Source organism: Dendrobates tinctorius, unplaced genomic scaffold, assembly GCF_039654945.1.
Source record: "Dendrobates tinctorius isolate UK_male_01 unplaced genomic scaffold, ASM3965494v1 ptg000158l, whole genome shotgun sequence".
Taxonomy (NCBI): domain Eukaryota; kingdom Metazoa; phylum Chordata; class Amphibia; order Anura; family Dendrobatidae; genus Dendrobates; species Dendrobates tinctorius.
The window spans coordinates 41,510,801-41,531,872 of NW_027361825.1; the positions used below are offsets into that span (position 1 = coordinate 41,510,801).

General features: G+C 42.0%; 2 protein-coding genes across 5 annotated transcripts in view; one reads left to right on the forward strand and one right to left on the reverse strand.

Moving 5' to 3' along the window:
• RELB (RELB proto-oncogene, NF-kB subunit) overlaps window positions 1–2,588 on the forward strand; it is a 36,911-nt gene extending 34,323 nt beyond the window's left edge. For all 3 annotated transcript variants that reach the window (XM_073549361.1, XM_073549360.1, XM_073549359.1), the window contains one exon: window positions 1,796–2,588. In XM_073549361.1, coding sequence (XP_073405462.1) covers window positions 1,796–2,103 — 308 coding nt within the window. In that variant the 3' untranslated portion in view covers window positions 2,104–2,588. The remainder of the gene's footprint in view (window positions 1–1,795) is intronic.
• LOC141052135 (proton-coupled zinc antiporter SLC30A1-like) lies at window positions 2,318–18,346 on the reverse strand. 2 transcript variants are annotated; one of them, XM_073549363.1, is made up of 4 exons: window positions 17,877–18,346; window positions 15,397–15,473; window positions 12,616–12,999; window positions 2,318–4,327 (listed from the first exon to the last, which is right to left on the reverse strand). In XM_073549363.1, the coding sequence occupies exons 2-4, from the start codon at window positions 15,407–15,409 to the stop codon at window positions 3,756–3,758; spliced, it is 969 nt and encodes a 322-aa protein (XP_073405464.1). In that variant the 5' UTR covers window positions 15,410–15,473; window positions 17,877–18,346; the 3' UTR covers window positions 2,318–3,755. The 2 variants fall into 2 exon arrangements, with proteins under 2 accessions (XP_073405464.1, XP_073405463.1); XM_073549362.1 differs by lacking the exon at window positions 15,397–15,473 and having other exon boundaries at window positions 17,877–18,335.
• Between the last annotated feature and the right edge of the window lie 2,726 nt (window positions 18,347–21,072).

Genomic DNA, 21,072 nt, shown 5'->3' on the forward strand with positions numbered 1-21,072 from the left:
TAACTCACAATTGCAAATAGCAGTAAGGTCAGACATGTGTTTCGCATGCAAAAATCAATTAATTGCTGCAGCTTGCGGCTGCGTCGTGAACGCCTTCTCCAGGCCTTGCCCCAAAGTCTGCGGAAATGGGTCTAAAGCACATTTATTACATGAAGTCGCACTGCCACCTAGGGGTTAAAGAAAAGAAGTGTTCGGCAGATAATGGAATCTTTTATATTTATTTATTTTACTCACTTATATAGCACCATTAATTCCACAGCGCTTTACAGACATTATCATATCTTTATTAGAAAGTCGTACCTAGATTGTGATGTAGTTATTCAAACTGATAGATCTTATTTCATTGTCTGCCAGATGTTGTGCATTATAGTTTGTCATGGGGCATTTGTTATTAGGGCATATAAGGCGGGGGTGACACCCGCCATTTGGATTAAAGGACCGTTTCAGTTAATGGGGGCACATATAGGTTCTAGAGTCTTAGTAATACGCAAGGAAACAGATTCTAGGTTTAAAGCATTCCCCTCAACATCACTAATAGTTAAAATTGCAAAGTTTTCTTAAATGTAAGCAACTTTGCAATTCACATGTTACTAAAAATAATTTCCATTCTCAAGGTTAATGTCTAGGTTACCGGTTACTTCTGCAGCCTCTCAGAGCTTGTAAGCGCTGATCTGATGCTGGCTAGATTACCGGAACACAGGTATAGCATTGCTTCTGTGTTTCCTCAATGCTGCAGAAACAAAGCTACATCTGCGTGCAGAAGAGCGCAGAGCTCAGACCAGACGCACAGCCATGCCATTGGTCTGAACAGTCAGTCTTTCAGGAGTGCATTACTTCCTAGCAGAACCCCGTAGGAAGAGGAGTGGTGTGCTCCTGCAGATGAAACCTAAGACAACCCCTTTAAAGTAAAAATGTAGTGAAATGTTGAAATTCTTTGTGCTCACAGTTACCACTAGAGGGAGCTCAGTAGGTTAGTTTTGTAATAGAGGTCAATGAGACTGTACATCCATCACTTGACCTAATGGACCCTATTGACTTACATTGGGGTCCTTCGGCTTCCTTCATGGCACCTGTCATTCCACCAGAAAAATAGCACTGCCTGCCTCTCTTTGCAAATATGACAAAAGCGGCAATGGAATTGGACCTATAGTACAAATGAACTGAGGATAAAATGTACCTTTTTCTGGATTTTGTTAGCGTTTCCTCCAATTGCCGCTGCGTCACTGATTCTGAAACAGTTTTAGTTTTTCTTCTGTGTTCCTCCGTCCCGGAAAAAAAAATATCAAATTTCCCTTCAAGAAAACTGTGCTACTACTGAACTTCTCTGGGGGCGTGTGTTTTTTCTCCTCTGATGCTGGCCAATCAAATCCTGGCTGCACCCAGAGAAGTTCTGTGGTGCATGCCTAGTTGGCCAGAGGGAAAATTTGCACCTTAATTTCCAAGGGGCACAACTTTGGAATGGAGGGGCACAGAATAAAAAGAAAAACTGATCCAGAATTAGTGGAGCAGTGGCAATTGGAGGAGGTGCACAGTGTAAATTAAAAAAATCCAGTGACAGATTCCCTTTAAGGAGTTATTTCAACTCCATTTTAGAGCTCCGTTTTCTAAGGTCTCTAGGGGTCCCAACTGTAAAGATCTGCGAGTTTTGCAAATAGGTGATAACTATAAGTGTGAATAACACTTTAATGTAGTGATCTTCACCCGGTAAAGCCAATATAACTGTATGGATTATAGCAGAATTTATTAAATATTTTTTTCGTAATTATATTTTATCCATTTTCATTGTATTTTTAAGATTTATTTCCCAATCATGAACCCTTCCCTAACCTCGATTACTTCTCTGTGAACCTGATGGGCACCAATGAACCTACGCTCCATGAACCTTTTCTTGAAGATTCCACTACCAACCTCAATGCCATGATGCCATGGATTCATGGAGAATACAATGAATTAGCAGATCCAGTCGATTTTGAAAATTTTGCGCACGGTCAGGTCGATAATGCAACAGCCAGCTTGGTGGGTGACAGCCTTGCCCTCACTGGCGAGCATGGACAACATTTTGCCAATGTTGCTTACCTGGAGGATCCAATGGATAGGTGCTGATCTCTCAGAAGTCAGTCATTTTTCATGAATGGACTTGAATTTTGGATTTTATTTTAAGACCCCAATAAAATCCAATCTGAGGTATTCTGAATGGAGGAAGGAGCTTTGGACAACTTTGGGTTGGGCTTGGCAGATAATTTTTTTTAGTTGTAATGTAAATATACAAGGTAATGGTGTATTCACTAACATAACAGCATTAACGTTCCATCACAGCTTTCCACCATGCAAGAAAATTAGATGATTTATTGGACACGGCAAGTATAAACCACCGTACAATGCTGGGATTGTGATGAGGGAGGATGGTGGGGATGCACTTTATTCATTTACCCTATGCTAACAATATTGCTGCAAAATGGTTGTGTGTTGGGAAATGGGGGTTTTTATATTGGAAATCTTGTAAGTAGCGATTGAAAATTTTTAAGACAAGCAGCAATCAATGCACTAAGTTTGAATGTAGATATTAAAAATCATATTTTTTAAAAAAACTTTTTGTGTTACATGCCTGTGGTCTGAGAGTAGTCTGTGGAAAGCTACGAGTGGTGAAGCTCTAACGTCCTTGTGAAAAATGAAGGTCGCTCTACAGCCCTTGTTATGGTTGGTTATTAGAGTTGAGCAAAACAATTTTCAGGAGCAGGACACTGGTCCATGGCCGCCGGATCAAAGCACCGCAAACCTCCTACTGGCCCTTTTTTTTATTAGTAGACTATGTGGCGTTGTGCCACAGTGTACTAAACTGAAAAGTACTTATCAGAAGAGGCACCGGGGATATAAAAAGGTAGTGGGTTCCTCGTCTGGTAGCCACGGATTACCAATGTGGCCATTGGACCGGAGGCTTGCAACATCATAGCATTGCGATTCTGCATAATGTCACAGGGACCTACTAATTAATCATAAGAGGTGCAGGGGATTCCGAATGTAGTAGGTTCACAGGGTCTTGGTCTAATGGCCATAGAATACTGATGTGGCCATCAGACCAGAGCCTTTCAACATTATGTTGCGACTCCTCATAATACTGCAGGGACCTTCTACTCAAAAGAGGCAATGGGGATCATGAATGTAGTCGGTTCACAGAGTCCTGGTCTGATGGCCATGGACTACCGATGTGGCAATCAGAACGGAGGCTTGCAACATCGTTAAATTGCACCTCTGCATAATGTCACAGGAGCCTAATAATCTGAAGAGGTGCCAGGCATGCCGAATGTAGTAGGTTCACAGGGTCTTGCTCTGATGGTCATGGACTACCGATGTGGCCATCAGACCAGAGTCTTCCAACATTACGTTGCAATTGCTCATAATGTCGCGGGAACCTACTAATCAGAAGAGGCGCCGGGGATGCCAAATGTAGGTTCACAGGGTCCTGGTCTGATGGCCATTAACTACCAATGTGGCCATCAGACCAGAGCCTTGCAACATCATTACATTGCGACTCCACATAATGTCGCAGGGACCTACTAATCAGAAGAGGCGCTGGTGATGCCGCAGATATTAGAAGGTTTGTAGGGCTCTGGTAGTCATAGACTACTGACGTGGCAGCTGACCCAGTGTCCTGCAAATCTTTTTGCTCAACTCTATTGGTTATGGGTTCAAGTTTTTCATATTTCATAAGTTTCCATAATTGTCCATTACCGAGCGGTGAATCTTATCCATTATGTTCAGGTGCAGACGTTAGCCAAGACTAAGTCATCACTTAATGAATTTGGAGAGCAGCAGCAGGAGTGGTGGGCACAAGCCGGTCCACAAGACAAAGCGCACGTTTCTGGGCTACCAAACTCCGGTTGTATGGTCAGCTCTCTTATGCCATGACGCTTAAAAAGTACTTTGGCCTGGGCTAAAATAGTCTTGTATTCCTCCATCCCGGAACAATGAACATGGAGAGATGCCACGCTATGGTCTGGGGCAAGGGACCATATGTGAAGCTCATGATGTCTATTATTGCTGCAGATTGAATCCAGATCTTGCTTTAGGGTCTGTAATTTAACAGAGGGAGGCACAGCTTGGAGGAGAAGGCAGCCATTCTGAACGATGTCGGAGTAGGCTGAAGCAATCATGATTGCTATAGACACCAAGGAGAGAGCAGGATCCAGGTAGTGCACGGCCGGGTGACTGAGCAGGTGAAGCAGCAAGCTGCTGGCTAGGAGGAGCGATGATGAAGCAAGGGAACAGAGCATGCGCAGGACCAGATACCACCGAGGCTGATATGGCTGCAGTCCCGCTAAGCATAGACCTGGTTTTATCAGATGGGAAAAGAGGAAATACAGTCATATGGCTGAACGCAAGCAAGAGACAATACAGACAACAACATATTACATGTAATGCTCCTGTTTGCAATGTACTGGGCCCCATCTGATTTATAATGCTGCTGGGCTCTTAGGTGGTGGACTGGCATTTATGCCCACCTGAAAAAGATATAATGTGCACATACTCTTAGGCCCTTATTCATCGAAGTGTTTACGCAAGAAAACCGGTGTAAAACAGTGTGAAAAGTTGCAATTGCAATGGTGAGCGAGCATTTGAAAACTTTTAGAGTTTTTATTCCAGTTTCAGGCACCTCCGCCAAAACTGAATGGAGTTGGGGAGTACACAGGGCGGGACATGGGTGTGTCTACACCTCTTCCATTAAATTTATCAAAACAGGCAGTGGTTATTACGCCGGAAAGGCTACTCCAGTCCCTGACTGGAGTAACCTTTCTGGTGAGGCACACACCACTGATAAGCTGTGCTGAATTCATTAAGGGATATGCACTAATGATGAGCGACTGTGCTCAGATAAGGCATTATCCGAGAATGCTCGGGTGTTATCAGAGTATGTCCGAGTCCTCGCGGCTGCAGGTCTCATGGCTGTTAAACAGCCACAACACATGAATGGATTAGCTGTTTGTTAGGAAATCCCCTGTTGTTGCGGCTGTTGAACAGCCATGAGACAGGCATCTGCGGGGACTCAAACATAGTATGGTTGGATAACGCCTTATCAGAGCATGTTCGCCCATCACTAATATGCACCTCTTAATGAATTTGATGCATCTTATTACTGCATGCCTTTCATTACGGCCGGGTTCACATTCAAGGACATGCGTTGGATGCGGATGCGTCCTCGTGTGTCAGTACAGCGCATGTCCCTGCGTACCCAATGTTAAAGATAGGTACGCAGGACGCATGCGGAAGTAGGCGGAGCTTAAGGGAAGAAGCAAGCAGCCCTACGCAGACCAGCCAAACGCTAATGTGAACTTAGCCTAAGACTGGCGTATCAAACACCATTTGTCAATGAATCGGGGTCCTTGTTTTTTGGACAAGCACTTACTCTAAGGCTATGTTAACACAGATGTTTTTGAGGATTTTTTTTTTTTTTTAGCGAAACCCACAAATCCTCTTCAAAGCAGCTGGGATAACTTTCTGTTCATTTCTATGGGAAAGCCACTTTTCTGTTCAGCGAAGAGATGTTCTTTTAGCTCTTAATTTATTTTTGCCTTAAGAAATCCATGTGAACACAGCCTTAGAGTATGAGCACAAGTTATAACAGTGTGAACAATTTCATGTATTTATGACCAGTAGGGACGTCCCCTTGCTTTTAATGCCCACTTTTGTGACAATTAATGGTAATTTTGGGTACAATATTTTGTGCCAATTCATTTCATACTTTTTTTTTTATAGCAAATAGAGTCCAGATTTTCTGATAGAGAGCTCTAAATCCACCCCTCAGCAATAAAATATAAAGAAGCTTAGATTATTATTATTGAGTTTTAATGTATAAAACATATACAGGAGCGCCCTCTAGTGTTGGCTGCAGACAGCTAAAAAAAATGTAAGCAACACCACTATGAAGATATCATAGATTAATCAACACAGAAATTAATTAGATAATGCAATTAGCGTAAAAGTGGATCTGTTATTAGATTTCATACAACAATATATATATACACATTATATATATATATATATATATATATATATAAATAAATAAAGCTCAATGTGGGTGTGTATGTATGTGTTTGTATGCAGGGCTGCGGAGTCGGAGCTCATTTTGTTGGAGTCGGTATAAAATGGACCGACTCCTAAAATATATAATAAATTGGGTACAGTAGTTCAATGCAGAATGAGCTGAATATTTTTTCATAGGAATTTGGGAAAGTTATGAAATGTCCTATAAATGGCTGTTCTATTCCTGATCTAAGGCTACATTCACACACAGCGTTTTTCCTGCGTTTTTTGAGGATACGCTTTTCAGCTGCAAAAGCAGATCAGCTTTTTAAAAAAACACATCACCTGAAAGGTTTTTGAGCTCATAGATAATGTTTTCAATAGCAAAAGCAGATAAGAAATCTGCTCTATCTATATATCCATTTATCCATATCTGTCTATCCATATCATATCTGTACCAAAAAGAATGAAAGCCGGATAGCACACAGACTAACACTCCTTTTTTTTACCTCATAGCTGCCCAAAAGGACGCCCAGGACAGGCATTGCTCGTCTTCAGTAACACATCAATTCACAGTTGGAATAAATAGACTGCATTCATCACCACATCTTCTTAAGGTGCAGGCTTTATTGTCAAGTGTAGGGGCGTGAAGTATGAGTTTCTGCAGCAGCTGAGGTGTGCAGTATGAAATTCTGCGGAACAGCATGAGGTTCTGCCCCCCCCCCAGGTTTGATCCTGGCTACGCCCATAGTGTGAATGTAGCCTGAGGATCTAGGCTTTGTCTAAGCTGAGATAAGTCATAGTGTGTGTGTATGTGTATATATACACACAGTACAGACCAAAAGTTTGGACACACCTTCTCAAAGCGTTTTCTTTATTTTCACGACTATGAAAATTGTAGATTCACTCTGAAGGCATCAAGACTGTGAATTAACACATGTGGAATTACCGTATATAATTAACAAAAAAGTGTGAAACAACTGAAAATATGTCATATTCTAGGTTCTTCAAAGTAGCCACCTTTTGCTTTGATTACTGCTTTGCACACTCTTGGCATTCTCTTGATGAGCTTCAAGAGGTAGTCACCGGAAATGGTTTTCACTTCACAGGTGTACCCTGTCAGGTTTAATAAGTGGGATTTCTTGCCTTATAAATGGCGTTGGGACCATCAGTTGTGTTGTGCAGAAGTCTGGTGGATACACAGCTGATAGTCCTACTGAATAGACTGTTAGCTGCTTTTTTCTTGCCATAATACAAATTCTAAGTAAAGAAAAACGAGTGGCCATCATTACTTTAGGAAATGAAGGTCAGTCAGTTCGATTGGGAAAACTTTGAAAGTGTCCCCAAGTGCGGTGGCAAAAACCATCAAGCGCTACAAAGAAACTGGCTCTCATCAGGACCACCCCAGGAAAGGAAGCCCAAGAGTCACTTCTGCTGTGGAGGATAAGTTCATCCGAGTCACCAGCCTCAGAAATCGCAGGTTAACAGCAGCTCAGATTAGAGACCAGGTCAATGCCACACAGCGTTCTAGCAGCAGACACATCTCTACAACAAGTGTTAAGAGGAGACTTTGTGCAGCAGGCCTTCATGGTAAAATAGCTGCTAGGAAACCAGTGCTAAGGACAGGCAACAAGCAGAAGAGACTTGTTTGGGCTAGAGAACACAAGGAATGGACATTAGACCAGTGGAAATCTGTGCTTTGGTCTGATGAGTCCAAATTTGAGATCTCTGGTTCCAACCACCGTGTCTTTGTGCAACGCAGAAAAGGTGAACGGATGGACTCTACGTGCCTGGTTCCCACCGTGAAGCATGGAGGAGGAGGTGTGATAGTGTGGGGGTGCTTTGCTGGTAACACTGTTGTGGATTTATTCAAAATTTAAGGCATACTGAACCAGCATGGCTACCACAGCATCTTGCAGCGGCATGCTATTCCATCCGGTTTGTGTCTAGTTGGACCATCATTTATTTTTCAACAGGACAATGACCCCAAACACACCTCCATGCTGTGTAAGGGCTATTTGACCAGGAAGGAGAGTGATAGGATGCTACGTCAGATGACCTGGCCTCCACAGTCACCAGACCTGAACCCAATCGAGATGGTTTGGGGTGAGCTGGACCACAGATTGAAGGCAAAAGGGCCAACAAGTGCTAAATATCTCTGGGAACTCCTTCAAGACTGTTGGAAGACCATTTCCGGTGACTACCACTTGAAGCTCATCAAGAGAATGCCAAGAGTGTAAAACAGTAATCAAAGCAAAAGGTGGCTACTTTGAAGAACCTAGAATATAAGACATGTTTTCAGTTGTTTCACACTTTTTTGTTAATTATATAATTCCACATGTTAGTTCATAGTTTTGATGCCTTCAGAGTGAATCTACAATTTTCATAGTCATGAAAATAAAGAAAACTTTTTCAATGAGAAGGTGTGTCCAAACTTTTGGTCTGTACTGTATATGTGTAATCGATATTATACAGTGTATTACATATTTACAATTTATTACAGTTTTGTGTTCTAAAGTTGTATTCCAATAAATGGATATTATGTTCTATCGAAATATCTTGATTAATGGATCATAGAAATGATTAAATGTCTGATGTTCACATTGTACTACAATAAATTTTTCACTTAAATATAAGCAATATATGTGGGAGTCGGTGTCGTGGAGTCGGAGTAAGGGAAATTGAGGAGTCGGAGTCGCAGGTTTGGCTTACCGATTCCACAGCCGTTTGTATGTCCAGGATTGGCCACCGCACCGTCGCAGCTACAGCCACAAAATTTGGCACAGTCACACGTCTGGACCCCAAGAGCATCACAGGCTATGTTGTGAGGCAAAATTTTAACCCCGCGCGTTCCAATTCACCAAACAATTTTGCCCCTATCTACATAATGGGGAAAAAGTGAAAGGAAAAGTGTTGGAGGCAAATTGACAGCTGCCAGATGTGAACAAGGGGGACTTAAAGAATGAGAGCGATGGCACCAAAGAGTATATACCGTACAGTTGCTAAGGTGGGGCCCTGACATGGGATACTCACCACACACGGGGATATGAGCACACACAAAATGCGCCACACACTACCACGTGCTTCAAGACATATACCACCCTCAGCACACATTTCACCACACATACACCAACCTCGACACATAAAAGTCGAAACACAAAAGTCGCCACTCAAAACTCGCCACGCTGTCCCAGAGCTCTTTAAAAGATGAAAAACGAGCTGTGATTGGTTGCCATCAGCAACAGTTTTCTTTGTAGACAGTTGTGGTAACTGAGGCTTATTATTCTTATCATTTCTATGGTGTTATCGTCCTTCTGTAAAGCTGGAAATAACACAATTTATTACCGTGCCAACACAGACCACCCTCTGACACAGACTGCAGGGGGAGCCCAGTATCGCACAAGATAGGATTAGATACATGGCTCAGCAGTCAGTATCACACAGGATAGGATTAGATACACGGCTCAGCAGACAGTATCACACAATAGGATTAGATACACGGATCAGCAGACAGTATCACAGAATAGGATTAGATACACGGCTCAGCAGACAGTATCACACAATAGGATTAGATACACGGCTCAGCAGTCAGTATCACACAGGATAGGATTAGATACACGGCTCAGCACACAGTATCACAGAATAGTATTAGATATACGGCTCAGCAGTCCGTATCACACAGGATAGGATTAGATACGCGGCTGAGCAGTCAGTATCACACAGGATAGGATTAGATACACAGCTCAGCAGTCAGTATCACACAGGATAGGATTAGATACACGGCTCAGCAGTCAGTATCACACAGGATAGGATTAGATACACGGCTCAGCAGTCAGTATCACACAGGGTAGGATTAGATACACAGCTCAGCAGTCAGTATCACACATGATAAGATTAGATACATGGCTCAGCAGTCAGTATCACACAGGAGAGGATTAGATACACGGCTGAGCAGTCAGTATCACACAGGAGAGGATTAGATACACAGCTCAGCAGTCAGTATCACACAGAATAGGGTTAAGCCGGTTTCACATTTGCGTTAAAGGCCGCAGTGACGGCCTGCGCACGGCTGCCGCTAAGCCCCGCCCCTGCGCGCCTCCGCCGGTAGCTCCGCCTCCGGACGCATGACGTTAGATAAACGGCTCAGCAGTCAGTATCACACAGGATAGGATTAGATACACGGCTGAGCAGTCAGTAACACACGATAGGATTAGATACACAGCTCAGCAGAAAGTATCACACAGGAGAGGATACTTAGGTAATCGTTTAGTTAATTTGTGTTGCAAATCAGTAGTGTTGAATATATGATGCTAAATGTTTTTATGTGCAATATAATCATTATAATTTGTTATAACTAACCACAGTTGGTTATTATGCCCAGGCAACGCCGGGCTCTTCAGCTAGTATATATACGGTATATACACTGTGTTCCAAATTATTATGCAAATTGGATTTAAGTGTCAAAGATGTAATTTTTTGTTTTTCAAATAAACTCATAGATGGTATTGTGTATCAGGGCTCTTTGGATCACTGAAATCAATCTCAAACGCCTGTGATAATTAGTTTACCAGGTGAGCCCAATTAAAGGAAAACTACTTAAGAATGATGTTCCACATTATTAAGCAGGGCACAGGTTTCAAGGAATTTAGGAAAGAAAAAGGATCTCTCTGCTGCTGAAAAGCATCAAATAGTGCAATGCCTTGGTCAAGAGATGAAAACATTAGATATTTCCCAAAAATTTAAACGTGATCATCGTACTGTTAAGAGATTTGTGGTTGATTCTGAGCACAGACATGTTTGTGCTGATAAAGGCAGAATGAGGAAGGTTTCTGCCAGGCAAGTTCATCGGATTAAGAGAGCGGCTGCTAAAAAGCCATTACAAACCAGCAAACAGATATTTAAAGCTGCTGGTGCCTCTGGAGTCCCTCGAACCTCAAGGTGTAGGATCCTTCAAAGGCATGCTGTGGTGCATAAACCTACTATTCAGCCACCCCTAAACAGTGTTCACAAGCAGAAATTGTAGCAGTGGGCCCAGACATACATGAAGACTAATTTTCATACAGTCTTGTTTACTGATGAGTGTCGAGCAACCATGGATGGTCCAGATGGATGGAGTAGTGGATGGTTGGTGGATGGCCACCATGTCCCAACAAGGCTGCGACATCAGCAAGGAGGTGGAGGAGTCATGGTTTGGGCCGGAATCATGGGGAAACAGCTGGTAGTGCCCTTTAAGGTTCCTGAAGGTGTGAAAATGACCTCTGCAAAGTATATAGAGTTTCTGACTGACAGCTGTGTTCCATGGTATAAGAAGCAGAAATGTGCCTTCAGGAGCAAAATCATTTTCATGCATGACAATGCACCATCTCATGCTGCAAAGAATACCTCTGAGTCATTGGCTGCTATGGGCATAAAAGGAGATAAACTCATGGTGTGGCCACCATCTTTCCCTGACCTCAACCCTATAGAGAACCTTTGGAGTATCATCAAAAGATCTATGAGGGTGGGAGGCAGTTCACATCAAAACAGCAGCTCTGGGAGGCTATTCCGACTTCATGCAAAGAAATACAAGCAGAAACTCTCCAAAAACTCACAAGTTCAATGGATGCAAGAATTGTGAAGGTGATATCAAAGAAGGGTTCCTATGTTAACTTGGCCTGTTAGGATGTTTTGGAGTTAAATAGCTTTTTTGTTAAGTGAATGTGACCTCCTAATGCTGCAAATTCCACAAATGAGCATTTTCAGTTCTTTAAAACATATCAAGTGTTTAGAAATTCTACTGTGTCTAATAATTTGGAAAAGTGAAATTTGAGTTTTTATTCATTTTGGAGATTATACTGTTATCATTGGGAGGTTTCTTCAAAAAAATTTGATGTATACTCTAACGGCTGATGACTTTTATTAGACTGACTGTCATTTGTACCGACTATTTAGGAAAATCATAGAAAAATATCATTTGCATAATAATTTGGAACACAGTGTATATACATGCACACATATATATGCAATTTGTTCTTTGAAATCTAATGACAGATCCACTTTTACACTAATTGTTTTTGTATTTTCAAATATATTTATTTATATTTAAATACAGATATATTGATTTTAAAATAATTCTTGGACCTGGTGAGGCGGATGTGTTACTTTGATAATCCATGCCGGAAAGGCTGGTAGAGCTTAGCTTTGCTTACTTTATTATGTTTTGGATTACACAACTGTTTGGATTTTTAAAGTAAGCCTACCAGTGTCATCAGGGCTAAGAGATCTATTTAATAACGTCTACACTGTTTGTACATATCTGGTCATCTAATATCTCAAAGCTTCATTGTTGCTCCGTCAAGTACAAATAAAGGCCCCCCATACATATTAGGGTAAAGTTGGCCACGCTGGATGATAAGGGCAGGATCGTCCGGCAGTCTAATGTGCACGGGGTCCTCCTGACTGTTCCTCGACAGATGATTTAAAGGGAGAGAAGTCAGGGGCACACAACCGAGTGCTTGTATTGGGGAAAAAGGGGAGCTAGCTATGTGAAGTGTAGGGGGCTTTAATGCACCAAGGTACTTTAGCCACCCAATTACCCTACCCTAGCACCAGTCTTACCTTGAAAAGCTCCAGTAACAGCCATGTAAATGACATTGAACAGCAGACCGAGGACTCCAGCCACAAAGATGAGCGCCGGACGGTGAGCGTGATGAGGATTGACGAGATGTCCGAGTGACCCTAGGGTGAGAGACAGACAAAGGGAGGAAAGAAAGAGCGGGGAGAGTAGCGAGAAGAGAGTGGGGAGCCGGACCTTGGCATGTGGGGGCAAGGAGGGTAAGTGGGTAAGGATGAGACCGGGACACAGAGCAATGACGAGAGAGAGGGTGTGAGCGGAGTCCGCCAGTGTCAGTAGGGAATCTGACAGCCTGCTAAGTACGATCTGCGTTAGAAAGACAGCGAGTGAGACTGCAAAGAGCAGAAGGTGCGACACCATGGCGGCAGCTGCGCCGAAAGTGGTGGAAATATGAAGAGGAAGAGTTAAAAAAAAAAAAAAAAAAAAAAAAAATTAAAAAAGAAGAGGATCACCAAATACAACATTAGGTCAAAAAGTCGTACGGTTCCGTTTACACACGCTAAGAAAATCCCATGGAGATGAACGCCTCACATAGACATGACCTATCAGTTCTTATACCATCAGTCTGTCGCGGGTCACTTGGAAAGGAAATTCCTTCTGCGCCAACCACTAATAGTTATCGCTCTGTTCCTAGTTAGAGGCTTTTCAGCAGCTAAAACTTAATTATACAGATGTGTCCAAGCTGCTGCAGAACATCATAATGTGCACACCAGGCGCTACAGATCTTTCACCGATGATGGTATTTGATATTATTTAGTCAATGTTGGACAGAAGTCATTGAGATGACTGCTTTTTATTTTTGGTCCATGTGCAAAACAGATCAATGTACTGTGCAAAACAGATCAATGTACTGGCGTTGTTCAGACTAGAATATTTTTCACAAGGACCAATTCTCTGTTTTTCAGATGTCACACATTCATAAAAGTCAATTCATGCATAAAAATCAACGTAATAGAGACACTAGATGTACGGAAAATAGATTACGGTAAATAGTAAGTGGACATATGGATGACAAATGCACCAGAAGAAAAAAAAATTACGGACGATTTTTCATTTGCACCCGTACATCAGCTTTATTCACACATCGGTGACGGCACACTGACACATTGGGGGGAAATTTATTAACGTTTGGGTTTTTTTTTTTTTTTTGCAGCAAGAAAAGTAGCAGAATTTAGCACAAACATTGGTGACTTTGACAACTTAATTTTTCAAAAGCGGAGGTGGTCAGATTTATGAATTGCTGATTTATAAAGTCACAAATAAAATGTCCAAATAAGCCGGGGGTGGGGTAATGTTTTTTAGAGACACGCGTAGTATTGTAATATGCAGCACATTTATCAAACCTTGTGCAACACTTTTATACATTTGGTGCAAATAACTGCAACACAGTCACTAGCAAAACTGAGCTCATTACGAGGCACATTTGGCGCATCGTTCAACAGCCGGGCACCACCAGGGGCTGGTACACATTTAGGTTATAATTTACGCCAGTTTGTGACTTAAGTTATGAATTTTTCCGGCGCACCTGACCGCTCCCCTGAATCCGAACTGTAAAGTCCACGGCTTGTACCGGACACCTAGTATCCGGTGCTGAACTCCAAACACAGACTGCCTCCGGAAGTCGATTTTAGTGTTCAGAGAGGGTTCGGAGAGAGAGTTTGGAGAAAGGAAGGGTTCGGAGAAAGAGATAGGGTTTGGAGAGACAGTTCGAAGAAAGTTTGGCAAGAGAGATGGTTCGGAGAGAGAGAATGAGTTCAGAAAGAGAAGGTTTGGAGAGGGTTCGGAGAGCGAGTTCAGAGAGAGTGACTTTGGAGAGAGTTGAGAGAGAGGGTTCGTAGAGTTCGGAGAATGAGAGGGTTAGGAGAGACAGTTCAGAGATAGAGCTTGGTGAGCGAGAGGGTTCGGAGCAACAGAGTGAGTTCGGAGAGAGACAGTTCAGCGAGAGAGTTCGGAGAGCAAGTTTGGAGAGAGAAAGGGTTCGGAGAGAGGATTCGGGGAGAGACAGAGAGGGTTTGGAGAGACAGTTCGGAGAGATAAAGTTGAGAGTGAGTTTGTAGAGAGAGCTTTGGCAGCCCCCACTTCATAGCCCTTATTACAACCATTCTACAGCACCAATGTTCGGATACTCAATTTCTATGGGGTTCGGATTCAAGTTCAGGTAGGGTTCTGGTACCTGAACCAAGCTTCGGAGTACAGTTCGGTCAAACCCAAAGGTCCGCTCATGCCTACTCCGCACACTTTCCTAAAAGTTGACAGAGTGGCGTAAAAAGGTCAAACATTGTAATAATAATAATAATAATTTTTATTTATATAGCGCCAACATATTCCGCAGCACTTTACAATTGTAAAATACAGTGGGGAAAAAAAGTATTTAGTCGGCCACCAATTGTGCAAGTTCTCCCACTTAAAAAGATGAGAGAGGCCTGTAATTGACATCATAGGTAGACCACAACTATGAGAGTCAAAATGAGAAAACAAATCCAGAAAATCACCTTGTCTGATTTCGCAAGATTTACAGGGTGGGCCATTTATATGGATGCACATAAATAAAATGGGAATGGTTGGTGACCCAGATCGTCGGGCTGAATTTGCAGAATTGGCAAAACAAAAATTAGAACAGGACCCTCAGTTTACACAGAACATTATGTTCAGTGATGAGGAAAACTTTTTTGGGTGGGCCATTTATATGGATACACCTAAATAAAATGGGAATGGTGACAGTTTTCTTGCGTAGGGTGTCTTGCATTGAAATCTGCTGCAATGACCCGGGTACTGCATTCACCAGACATCAACACAATTTATATCCGCTCCTCACATGTTAACCTCTGCGACATGTCAATGGCTGTAAACAAAGAGAAACTTGTAAATAACTCATGAAAGAATAAAGTTACATTAAAACCAAGCACACCATTGTTTTTCTTGTGAAATTCTCAATAAGTTTGATGTGTCACATGACCCTCTTCCCATTGGAAAAAATAGTTGATTCCAAAATGGCTGACTTCAAAATGGCCACCATGGTCACACCCATCTTGAAAAGTTTTCCCCCTCCCATACACTAATGTGCCACAAACAGGAAATTGATGTCACCAACCATTCCCATTTTATTTAGGTGTATCCATATAAATGGCCCACCCTGCATTTTGCAAATTATGGTGGAAAATAAGTATTTGGTCATTAACAAAAGTTCATCTCAATATTTTGTTATATATCCTTTGTTGGCAATGCCAGAGGTCAAACGTTTTCTGTAAGTCTTCAAAAGGTTGGCACACACTGTTCGTGGTATGTTGGCTCATTCCTCCATGCAGATCTCCTCTAGAGCAGTGATGCTTTGGGCCTGTCGCTGGGCAACACAGACTTTAAAATCCCTCCAAATATTTTGTATGGGTTTGAGATCTGGAGACTGGCTAGGCCACTCCAGGACATTCATATGCTTCTTACAAAGCCACTCCTTCGTTGCCCTGGCAGTGTGCTTGGGATCATTATCATGCTGAAAGATCCATCCACGTTTCATCTTCAATGCCCTTGCTGATGGAAGGAGGTTTGCACTCAAAATCTCACAATACATGGCCCCATTCATTCTTTCATGTACATGGATCAGTTGTCCTGGTCCCTTTGCAGAGAAAGAGTTCAAAAGCATGATGGTACCACCCTCATGCTTGACAGTAGGTATGGTGTTCTTTGGATGCAACTCAGCATTCTGTCTCCTCCAAACACGAGCTTTGTTTCTACCAAACAAGTTTGACTTTGGTTTCATCAGACCATATGTTGTTCTCCCAATACTCTTCTGAATAATCCAAATGCTCTCTAGCAAACTTCAGACGGGCCCGGACATGTACTGGCTTAAGCATGGGGACACGTCTGGCACTGCAGAATTTGAGTCACTGGCAATGTGTGTTACTGATTGTAGCCTTTGTTACGATTGTCCCAGCTGTATGCAGGTCATTCACTAGGTCCCGTGTGGTTCTGGGATTTTTGCTCACCGTTTTTGTGATTATTTTGACCCCACGGGGGTGAGATCTTGCGTGGCGCCCCAGATCAAGGGAGATTATCAGTGGTATTGTATGTCTTCCATTTTCTTATTTTTGTTCCCACAGTTGATTTCATCGTACCAAGTTGCTTGCCTATTGCAGATTCAATCTTCCCAGTCTGGTGCAGGGCTACAATTTTGTTTTTGGTTGTCCTTCGACAGCTCTTTGGTCTTCACCATAGTGGAGTTTGGAGTGTGACTGAAGTTGTGGATCGATGTCTTTGATATTGATAACAAGTTCAATCAGGTGCCATTACTATAGGTAATGAGTGGAGGACAGAGGAGCCTCTTAAAGAAGAAGTTACAGATCTGTGAGAGCCAGAAATCTTGCATGTTTCTAGGTGACCAAATTCTTATTTTCCACCATAATTTGCAAAATAAATCTTGCCAAATCAGACAAGGTGATTTTCTGGATTTGTTTTCTCATTTTGACTCTCATAGTTGTGGTCTACCTATGATGTCAATTACAGGCTTCTCTCATCTTTTTAAGTGGGAGAACTTGCACAATTGGTGGCTCACTAAATACTTTTTCCTCACTGTACTTGCACAAAACTTTTGCAACATTTTCTCGCAGTTTTACGAATTCTGAATTGGGCTCTATGGAGCCATTCCGGGTATTTCTTTGCCTAGACTGTTGGCCTGCACAAAAAACAAGACAGAGGCCTGGGCTATTCTGGATAGATTTGCGGAAAGAATTTGTGTACATATGATTCCATCAGTCTGATGTACGTTTTCACTGACTGATTGCTTGGAAAACCCTCCGTTGTCCCGCCTGGTACTGGCTATTTGAGGGAAGGCTAATGGGTAACGTTTTTCCAATTTGGTTTGAGGAGGCTTACAAGCCATGCAATGCTACTCTGGAGTATATTTGAAGGAAGGAACAGGTACCTGGAAGCAACAGAATCCAGAATACTGCAACTTTGTCAAAATCATCAGAATTTAACCAGTGCTTCACTAATCATTAGAAGACATGCTGCAACTAGTAGTACAACAACAGGCAGAGAATGGCTGGTTGCTAGGATCTCAGTAAAAAAGAATGAAAGGACATGCGAGCACATTCCTGAGTCTGTGGCAATGCTGGAGGGGAGACAAGAGGAGGCTTTACAGCAGCAGCTGATGCCTTCTTCTCATTGCTGTCACGTCTGTCTCTTTCCTCCATGCATTGCTGTCTCCCAGGGTTGCAGAGAATCACCTGTCCCATTACTTGCATTCTCTTACCTTTCTCGTCTTCTAGGGTCGGCTTCTTTCTTGTGTCCGCAGTACCCCCTCCATGGATCATGTGCTGGTCACACTGCCCCTTTGGTGCGATGTCTATGGGTCACTGTCAGCGGGGTTCCTCCACCGCTCACTTCTTGGGTCTTTTCTCCCAGCTGTAGCCGACCATGTGCCTGGTTCCCTCCTCTCCATTAGTTGTTTTATAAATCATATGTCCCCTCTTTAAGCCCCTTTCTTTTCCCCCCTCCCAGTCCATGCAATCCCTTGTTGCTCAGCTGACACCGGCCTAACAATAGCCATTTATATACAGGAATAGGAAGAAAAAAAAGATATAAAAAGGACCGGTGCCCAACGATAAAATGAACCCTATCCCCTCATACTAGCAATAAGGTTTCATTCCCTGTGTCTGCATGATAAATTACCAGGAGTTGCGCCTTATCGACCTTCGGATGTTCTAAGTCCAGGAATTTCTGTCTGTCAGTGCTTCTTAGCAGTCACTGTATTGTACATAGCAATGTAAAGATCTGCTAAAAGGGGACTTATCACCTCATGGGGAAACCTAATAAAGTTAAAGAAGACCAAATATAAAGTTGTTTCTCAAATACATACAATTTGAAAAATTAAAGCATTTTCTTACCAATTTAGTGATAAAAACGCTGGCCCTTTAAGAGGAGATTGAAGTCGTCTGTCTCACTATTTGACAGCTGTGTGAGACTTCCTGTTTGTGAGCTGGGAGATACCATTGTGTGTGTGTGTGGAGGGGGAGGCTAGCAAAATGTAGCATGTAAACAACATAGCAGAGTCTGTTTGCTTCATGCTGAATGTTATACAGTGTATAAAAAAAAGTCTACACACCCCCCCTTAATATGCCAGGATTTTGACATTTAAAAAAAAAAAAATCATACCTAGAAGAAATTTACCTGCGGATTTTACAAAGGGAGAAATCTGCAGCACCTAAAAACTACGTGTGCACATAGCCTTACTGAAACCCAATAGGAAAAATTACTATAGACCTAAACTCATTTAAGTTAATTTATTCTCCCAAAGGTGGATAACCCTTTTAACAAAAGGACCTATTAGTTCTGAGGGATATAGGGAGGTCTCAAATTCACCTGTTTTGTCAAGTCGTTTGTCCATTGATTACAATAATCTAATAACTTTTTTTTTTTTAAATTCTCCTAAACAGATTTACAAACAAGGTGAATCATTTCACAAATGTATCCCTAATGAGCAGTGAATCAGTGAGACGCAAATCAGGCGAAATGTTTCTTCCTTTCAACCAGGAGTCCAAACTTTATTTGAGACTGAATATTGCTATTTATCACACATGTAATAAGATGTCCTGTGTTCTGCAAACCAGCTAAATTAAGAGGACATACCTGTTTATAAAGGATTCATCTGCTAATAGGATGACAGAGCTGCTTCTAAAGGGTTAAGCTGAGTCTTATATCCTGCACAGAAACAACAGAGACCAAATCACCCAGCGAAGGCTGTAGGGTTTACCTGTATAGCTGCTCTTATTCTCCTCCTGCACCAACTCCATAATGTACTCAGAAATCAATCTAATTTTGCAACATATACAGTGGATGTAAAAAGTCTACATGCCCCAGTTCAAATGTCGGGTTTATGTCATGTAAAAAAAAAAATGCCAAAAGAAGAATCATTTCAAATTTTTTCCACTTTTAACGTTGAACATAATCTGTACAAATCCATTGAGAAAAAGACTGAAATCATTTTGAGGGGGGGATAAAAAGTAACAAAACTAAAATAATGTGGTTGTATAAGTGTTAACACCCTCTTATAATTGGAGATGTGGTTTTGTTCAGAATTGGCCAATCACATTTCCCGTCATGTTGCATGGCAGCTGTGCGCTGGCTATTATCATTTACTGCAATTTTGACTAACACCATAGAATAATTCGCTGTTCTAGGAGGATTTTCATAACATTTTCTTAGTTGCATTTGGAAAAAAAAAAAAAAAAACAGTGGTCTGTAAACAGCTTGCAACACAGCAAAATTGTCAGCATGAAGATGGGTACAAAAATGTTTCCATGCCATGAAACATTGTGAAGATGTCATTAAAAAGTGGCTTAAATTTGACACAGCAAATGACTTTGTCTAGAACTGGATATTGGTCTGAGAGGCTCCCAAGATGCCGATAGCAACATTAAAGGAGCAATTCCTGGTTGTGTACTGCATGTGATATCAATCTCACATATTGATTTATTTTACTCATTTAAATAGCGACATTAATTCCACAGCGCTTTACATACATTATCGGCACTGTCCCCATTGGGGCTCACAATCTAAATTCCCTATCAGTATGTCTTTGGAATGTGGGAGGAAACCGGAGAACCCGGAGGAAACCCACGCAAACAAGGGGAGAACATACAAACTCCTTCGTATGTATGACCTGTGGGGTAGGTTGGCAAGTCAGAAGCCTTTTATTACACACATTAAAATCTAAGCCCAGCTATGTTTTGCCAAAACCTTCATTAAATCTGCCAAAAGCATGTTGGATAACATGTTATGGTCCAATGAGGCTAAAGCTGAACTTTTTGGACATAGTTCCAAACAGTATATTTGGTGCAAAGCCAAAACTGCACATCACCAAAAGAACACCATACCCACAGTGAAGCATGGTGGAGATAGTTTTATGTTTCTGTGCTGCTTTTTGACAGCTGTAATTGGGGCTTCAGTCAAGGCTAAAGAAGTTGAGAACAGTTCCAAAAATCAGTCAATTTTACATCAAAATCTTCAGCTAAAAAGCTGAAGATGTTCGATATTAGAGGAATTTCCGCACAACAACGCTAAGCAACCTCCAAATCAACAAAAGAATGACTTTACCAGAAGATGAAAAATTTTTAAGGGCCCAGCCAGAGCCCAGATCTGAAGCCAAATGAAAATCTGTGAGTGACCTCAAGAGGGCGCTGTACACAGATATCCTCACAAATTGACACCTTACTGCAAGGAAAAGTGGGCAAAGATTGCCAGTCCTAGATATGCCGTGCTGATAGACTCTGACCCAGACTGAATGCCAGAATTTCAAAGGGCACGTCAAAAAAGTATTAGTATAAGGGCTCATACTCACTTGCGAGAGACTTGCACGATTCTCGTGTAAGTCTCTCGTACTGGCACTGCTGCCGAAACGCAGACCAAAGCGTGCGGCTGCATAGAAATACATATAGCCGCACGCTCCA